The 8,223-nt window shown below is 37.5% G+C and overlaps 1 protein-coding gene and 1 non-coding gene across 2 annotated transcripts; one reads left to right on the top strand and one right to left on the bottom strand.

Moving 5' to 3' along the window:
- Positions 1-237: 237 nt before the first annotated feature.
- TRNAN-GUU lies at positions 238-311 on the bottom strand. Its single transcript has one exon. It is a non-coding gene; the product is annotated as a tRNA-Asn (tRNA).
- Positions 312-821: 510 nt separating this feature from the next.
- Positions 822-1,574, top strand: LOC109175113. Its single transcript, XM_019324362.1, has one exon. The coding sequence runs from the start codon at positions 822-824 to the stop codon at positions 1,572-1,574; it is 753 nt and encodes a 250-aa protein (XP_019179907.1).
- Positions 1,575-8,223: the final 6,649 nt, after the last annotated feature.

Raw genomic sequence — 8,223 nt, 5'->3', positions numbered from 1 at the left:
AAATTTGTAATTGATAAGTTCGGTGTTGATTAATGAACGAAAATTTGTAATTGATTTCCCTCACAAATATGCCAATTATCAATGTCACCCTAAATTAATTCTGGTTACCTGCCTTTTTCCTCTTTGAAAGCCATGTTTTTTTGTCACGTTTTGAAAATTGAGCCCATTATAGTAGTTTTTATGTATTTGCATTTCCATACGAAATATAATCATAGTTATTAAATTCTTCAAATTCATCGCTAGAAGGAGGGCTTGAACCTCCGACCTTGTGGTTAACATCTAAATACTCTAGCCAACTGAGCTATTCCAGCTACCTTTATTAAAAAGATTTTTAACATATTAATAAGGAAAAGTAAATTAAAAACATTATTTGGTTGTTCTAATTGAAATAATTGTACTAACTTTATGTACTTATAGGGAGAAAATGAGAGAAATCTAGTGAGTTTTGGACAATATAAATTTTTAATGAGGTTGTTGAGAAGTTGTAAAATTAAAGTTTTGAATTTTTGTTAAAGCTATTAGACTTTCAATGGAACTTTTACGGATATATGATTCAAGAGATCTTATATTACACATTAAGAATATCAAATCCTTAATGAACTGCGTAATTTGTCTTTTGTTTAAAATTGATCGAATGCAATATTAACCTTATTAGGCAGTTAGTTTGTGGTTAGACTTTTATGTGTAGTTAGTGACTAATAAGGAGTGGTGATCTATTTCTTTGTTAACCTCTTCTGTATAAATAGCGTTGTATTCCCTTGCTTTTGGATAATCAATATATTATAAACTTCATCTGGTATCAGTTAGTCACTCCCGATCCTATGGCCACAAATGACAATACCTCCCTCCCGGCTACGGCGAACACTTCCACAGACGGCTCAGCAGCGGCTGTCACCGTCTCCGAGCAACGTTCGTCCTCCATGCTCCAACAAGCGCACCACTACGTCACCCTCAAGTTGTCTTCTTCGAATTTCCTTTTCTGGAAAGCCCAACTCGTTCCCTTCCTGCGTAGCCAAAGCTTGTATGGGTACGTTGATGGCACCCATCAGTGTCCACCGGTGTTCCTCGCAGCTTCGTCGACTGCCACGCCTGTTCTGAATCTGAGTCATGCCATATGGATCCAACAGGATCAATCAATACTCAGCATGCTCATTTCATCCATGACGGAGGAGGTACTTTATCTAGCCATCGGTCACTCCACGTCTCGCGCTGTCTGGGTTGCCGTGGAGACGGCGTCGGGTTCTGTTTCTCGCTCCCTGTCGCTCAGCCTGCTGTCTCAGTTACAAGGTCTTCAGCAAGGTGACTCATCTCCGGCTGTATATCTCGGTAAGGCGCAGGTTCTAGTTGAGCAGCTTGCTCAAGCTGGACGCCCTATCAGCCTGGATGAGCAGAACCTGCATGTTTTCCGTGGACTTCGGCCGGAATACCGCGGCCTTGTTGCATCCCTCACGACGAAAAGCTCCCCTCTTACGATTCTAGAGGTTGCCGATCTTTTAGCAACTCATCAGTATCCGTTTCCAGATGAGACGTTGCCACCACCGCCCGCTACACCGACGATCATGGTGGCTCAGTAGTCCCAGCCGTATTCAAACGCTGGGCGAGGTCGTGGGCGCAACAACAGAGGTCACCGGGGCGACGGTGGAAGAGGACGAGGTCGCGCTGGGGTTCGTTGCGAAATTTGCGACGGCCCTGGACACACTGCTCTAACGTGTTACCGGCGCTTTGTTGATGTTTCCGGTCAAAGGATGGTCGCCGGACAGCCTGCAGTCCCAATGCCCCAGCCCCACATGGTCTCGCATCAACCGCAGGACGACTACAATACTGCCCCGTTTTCCAACGTCTGGTTCCCGGACACGGGTGCGAATGCTCATGCAACTCCAAATGCAACAACGTTAAGTAATGTTGAGCAATACACCGGGGACGAGGCGTTGCGTGTGGGTGATGGTTCAGCACTCCCCATTCATAACACAGGTTCTTTAAATTTCTTTTCCAAGTCTCGGTCACTGTCCCTAAATAGTGTCTTGCATGTTCCCAAATTGCATGCCTCCCTACTGTCTGTCCATAAATTCACCCGTGACAATGATGTTTATTTTGAATTTCACCCTACCCATTTTCTTGTGAAGGATCGTATCACCCGAGAGATTCTTCTTAGAGGTCCAAGTCACGCCGGGATGTACTCTCTCACCACGTCATCCCCAGTTGCGTTTCTCTCAGCCAAAGCGTCTCCCACAATATGACATAATGTTGGTCCCGATAGGGTGGTAAAAAGTCTAGAGGGGGGGGGGGGGTGAATAGACTTTTTAAACTTTTTCACAATTAATAACAGTTTGGTAATTTCAACTCTAAGTAACAAGATATGAAACTTAGATGCGCAGCGGAATAATTAAAACAACCAAGTGTTACGTAAAATCAAAGAGATATATCACATGCAATATGATGGATATGCTTGGTATGGCTCAAATAATCAGTATGCAAATTTATGCTCACATGCATACGTGAAAACTACTAAACCCAGATGAATAATTTTGCACAATATAAGATGGGTCAGTCAAATATTCAACATGCAAGACAACAAAATATTTAAGAGATGGTTCACTCAATATGTATGCAATGTCACGTGCGAATCAATGAATGAATCCAAATGGAATTGTGTCTGCATGCACTTGTAAAGTCACATAACCCAATCAATAAGATAAATGAATAAGACGAATAGTAAATGGGTTAGTATGCATGCAATAATAAATAAAGCAGTAAGTAAATGAGAGAGAGGCAATTTATAGTGGTTCAGAGGTGGTGTAATCCTCCTAGTCCACTCTTCTCCTTTCACTCCAAGGAGGAAATTCACTATCTCGTTCACCCAGATACAAATAGTGAATCAAGTGCACACAGGCACTTACCGAGTGTTTTGCACACAGCTACACTCAATCCCGAGTATCTCGCACAAAACTATACTCCCGAGTATCTTGCACAAAGCTATACTCCCGAGTATCTTGCACAAAGCTATACTCCTACACCAACTAAGTGTCTTGCACCCAGCTACACTTAGCACCACCGAGCGTCTCGCACACAGCTACACTCAGCAACCACGAGTGTCTCGCACAAAGCTACACTCAACAGGGTAGTGTCTTGCACAAAGCTACATTCAACCCTCTTTCGTCCATTTCTTCTTCTGAAATTATTTGAGATTTCATAGCAAGATATTTAAATGAGAAAGAAGATATGTAGAAGAATTCACGTGCATCTTCCTTATCATGTCCACAAGCTTCCAAACTTGTAGTCAACTTAGCATGACATGTGTCCACATTGTAGCATGCACCCAACAAGTGTCATCTTTAAATAATATGCTTCTAATGAGATTTGAACACAAGCCCAATTAGATCTATCTTCCAAGCTTGTACTACTACACCATATTAACTCATTAGTTAATATTTCTGGATTTAATCTTTATTCCCAGAATGCCTTTAGTAGCATTTTACATTAATTCGTAGATTAATCCGAGTCTGCCCCTTGGTCGTCCCCATCAGCCCCTTCGTCGTCCCCTACTTTATCTCTTACATAAAAATGTAAAGATTAAGTGTCAAACCCATGACCTCTGACTTTAATCACCTTGTTCCTTATCCACTTCACCACTTCATCCTTTGTTGTTTTCTAAGGTAAATAAATCTCAAATAGTAACATTCTGGATAAGTATATTTTGCTAAGAATTCGTAGACTTTTATGGCTTGACTTGGGACTTAGGCTAATAGACAACTAGACTCAAAATAAAATAGGGGGTTCTAAAAATACAAATTTGGCTCATCAAAACTATTACAATTTATTCCTAACAAATTCCCCCTTTTTGATGATGTCAAAACCTATACCCGATCATTTTGGCTTAGTCCAGTCAAAAGAATAATCTTTTATTTTTCTTTCTTTTATTTTATTTTGACCTAAGGACTTTTTACTTTTAGACATGTAAAAGAGGTTGCAATTTTTTAGGTTTGATTTTAATTTCTTTTTGTCACTTTGTTTTCTTCCCTCAAATTGTATTTACAATACTAAACTGTGTCTAAAAATTAAAAAGCATAAAGCTAAATAAAATATGACTAGATAAAATATAGATTAATTGCATCAAAGTTCAACAAGCCATATTACATACTTAGCAAAATATATTTAAATATCAAACATTTTCATGGTTCAATCATGCTATTGACTCTAGCTCTTAGCTTAATGAAGTTACCTTTGCAATTAGCATGATAATATAATTGATTCACTTGTCCTTTGATATAGCATGAAAAAGCTCCACGTACATCTCCCTTGGTTGTTGGAAAAACATTTCTAGTGTACCACTTGGCACATTCGAAAATGCTTCTTCCTTCCTTTAGTTCGTCCACATTCGGTACGAGTGCGGCAAATGATGCAATGACATCTTCATTCGGTGAGCTTCCTTCCCCCTGAAGGTATACACGGCCCGAACTGCCTGAACCTTGTCCACCATGTCCAAATCCACCACCAAAATGAGAGGGTTGTTCTCTTTCCCCCTTTTTGGTGTCATCAAAAATGGACTTAACCATGTCCGTGCCCTTCTTGGATAATGTCACAATTTCCTTGACCACCGAGTCGGTACGCAAAGTCGTGTTAGCCATTCCTTGGAGAAAATCCTTAATTATGGATAGCTCTTTCTTGATCATTCGAATATCATCTCCATGTGTGTCAATCTTTTCAATTGATCTTAGGAGATCCTCAACTTCCACGCACACTTTGAAAAGCAGCTTTTCATGCCTAATCTTGTGCATCATGTTGTCGGAATGGTGAGACTTCTCAAGATTGGCTTGAGCACTTCTTTCCTCTTCAAGGGCAACCGTTAACCTGTCAACAAATGAATTCAAAAATTCAACAATTGTTGTGTTAGAATTTTCATCACGTGCTCCAATGGCCTCTTTTAGCTCCTTCAAGGCCTTGATCACTTCAACATTAGAACTTTTAGCTTCATCATTTTTGTTGATCCTTTCATCTTCATTCGAATGATCATCCAGAATATCAACACCAACATGTTCATCATCATTCTTTTGAACTTCATCCTCATTTGCTTGTTCATCCATCTCAACATCTTCTTGTTGTTCTCCTTCCTTGGCCTCTGGATCTGCCCCTAAGTCAGCTGGTAACACTGGTTCATCAGCCACCATATCCAAATCAGTGTTCAAATCTGCCACAAAGTGAGAATCCAAATCTGCCACAAGGTCATCCACAGTGTCATCTCCCTGGTCATCCCCTGCATCATCCCCTGCTTCTTCTTCTTGGATTTCTTCATTTTCATCTGCCCGGATGGTGTTGGCAGTGTCCAAGACTTCATTTTGTGAGATCTAAATATACAAAGTATAATCTACGAGAAACTTAACTCGTAGTAGCGGAAGCGGAAGCACTGTAGATCTCCAGCCATAGTTGATATCCTTGTATTGCCTCTTGAACGGTAGATCTGCAGAATATGGTTAGCCGTTTTGTCTCATACTTGACTCAGAACCCTAGATGGTGTACTGATATTTTCTGAGTAGTATGAGTACCATATAATATTCATGTATCTTGTATCCCATCAATACAAGCTTTATATAGGCACATTGGTGGATATAAGACATAAACCTAAAGGTCCAACCCAACCAATTACTTAATGGGCCTAGTCCACTTGCACCACATAAGTAAGACCCATAATATATAATATATATTATACGGGAAAGTCTTACAGTCTCCCACTTGGTGCAAGTACTAGCACAATTCGCATTAAAGAACAAAACACACGAATCATAATAATATGTCCTCTACTGAATAAGTGAGTAATATCTCCTATGATCACATGCATATTTGATTCCCCAACTTGAATCCTTTATGAACAAACCCAATGTTTATTCTTGGTACCTTAAGGGATGTTTCTCAAAATAAAATATATATGCGCAACTTAAGAGAGAAAACCATCCAAATTGTACAAAAGAGTACACTGTATGATCTCTAATATCTTTAAAAGCATGCCTTAAGTAGAGATCTCTTAATTAGCATAATGCTAACTATATATTCCATAACTTCTTTATAAGTTAACATAAGTACTACCTCTAACGGCTAAGAGCTTGGAGTTGACACATTTGTCACTCCCACTCATCAACATAGCAAAAAGATAGTTAAGTCACAGAAGCATTCCAATAACTTAGGCAATAAACCAAAACTCTAAGTACATAAATTTGGAATCTTAAACATACACCATAACTTCCCAAATAATCTTTAAGGTCCACCTCAAAATGAACTGAACATTATGAGTATTACTTTTATGTTTCTCGAAATTGTCTTGAGCCTTACAAACTAAAATGGCCCAGGATCAATTTTGAAGAAACTAAAGACTATTAAATGCTGAAGAATTTATTACTTAACAGTGCACCACAAGTTATATGTTTTGTTCTAATAAACTCCTCAATATTGTTACAACATCTTCATAAATATGTTGCACAATCAATATGAATTTATATGAACAAATACATGATTAATACTTGTGGAATCTTTTGGACTTATTGTTTGACATACAATCCAATATAGGATGTATGAAGCGAATTAAATCCAAAATCTTTAATGGAGTATCTTAATGATCTTTTTCTAAATGATCACTCTCACTGATTAAGATATTCTTTAGCAAAATTAATGATATACGTACTCGTAATTGATTTTGACCAACTAACAAATGAAGACATAATTCCCCACCATTAGTTGGACATACTAAATAATCAATTTTTGATTCCAATTAAAGTCCAACTAAATAATGAAGATATTAATTCCCCACCACTAGTTGGACATACTAAAATAATAAAACACACCTTCCAAAACCAAGTTAGAATTTGGCTTAAAAGGTACATTTTAATCTTGGAATCCAAAAGAGGTATATCACATCACATAACTTACTATAGTTGATCCAAATAACCAAGTAAGTTCGTGAAGCAATTAATAAAGGCGGCTAAATTTTGGGAAGTGACTGGATACATGTTTTGCCAATGCAAACCATGAAATTGAACTAAATTTATAAATTCTAAGAAATTGTGATAAAATTATTACCTAATGGGTTAAAGGATTTATTGACATAAAACTTGCCTATGTGCTAAAGTTTTAATTCTATTAAATCCAACTAAACCCTTATGATAATATGTTATCTCAATTACTAAATAGACAGAAGAATCTAGTGACATAAATCTTGCCTGTGGGCTAAAGTTTTACTCAATTAGATCCAACTGAAATTTTATGATGAAACAATTATCAAATAAGTTGAAGAATCAAGTGACATAAAACTTGCCTGTAGGCTAAAGTTTTACTCAATAAGATTCATTACAACTATTATGATAAAAACTTAAGAAATCATGTTCCTTTCCTTAATCCCTGTGGGTAAATTAAGAAATATGATCTAAAGTTTACATCATAAAATTAAACTTTATGATAGAGATGGGAATTATTTACAAATAACTATAAAGTAAATAAAATTGATTTATTTCTATCATCACTGATAAAACTACTAAACTACATTCCGATACATAATTGCCTGTGGGCTAAATTATGACCGTAGTCCAGTATTTCATCCTGATTAACTATACAAATATAACGAAATTGCCTGTGGGCTAAATTTCACCATATTACATACAATTAATCACAAATGATATGCCGAAAACTGTATGTGATCAAGATAAAATGCTTAATATATAATTTTAACTGATTAAGGATGCTGTGGCTACTCCCCAACTCATTAAAATTATAAGATCACTAGACAATTATCATTGCCATCTTTATGTAATTTAAACCTTAGACAATTTTAGTAAATTAAAGATGTTGTGGCTACTCTTTAATTAATCTAAAATTGTAATCACTTGGCAAAAAGAGAATTTAAAGCCTAACAAACAAATTAAACCAACACATGATAGACAATTATTAGGTATACTCCCAGGAAAGTTGGTCGAGACGAAGCTCGGTTAAATACCAACCCCTTAGACAGAGTAGCGTCGCAAGGGGACTAGTAGCAACAAGTCTTTTAAGCCAGGGCCATAGAACTAGTATTCCTCCCCAAGAAACTTTCCTAAGTCATGCGTTCTCATGTTTGAAGTAAAATCGTTTGGATGATCTAAAGATTGTAGATTCACCTAAGGATAAGGCTTTAAATTGATGAACTAAATTAACGGACTAAACGTGCTTAAATTCAGGCACTACCGCAACTAAAGTTTATGCATT

Source organism: Ipomoea nil, unplaced genomic scaffold (assembly GCF_001879475.1).
Source record: "Ipomoea nil cultivar Tokyo-kokei standard unplaced genomic scaffold, Asagao_1.1 scaffold0684, whole genome shotgun sequence".
NCBI lineage: Eukaryota > Viridiplantae > Streptophyta > Magnoliopsida > Solanales > Convolvulaceae > Ipomoea > Ipomoea nil.
Note: the sequence above shows the minus strand (reverse complement) of the source record. Positions and strands in the feature narration are given on the sequence as shown.

Coding starts and splice junctions, on each gene's coding strand:
- LOC109175113 (XM_019324362.1), top strand. CDS start 822: ATGGCCACAAATGACAATACCTCCCTCCCGGCTACGGCGAACACTTCC.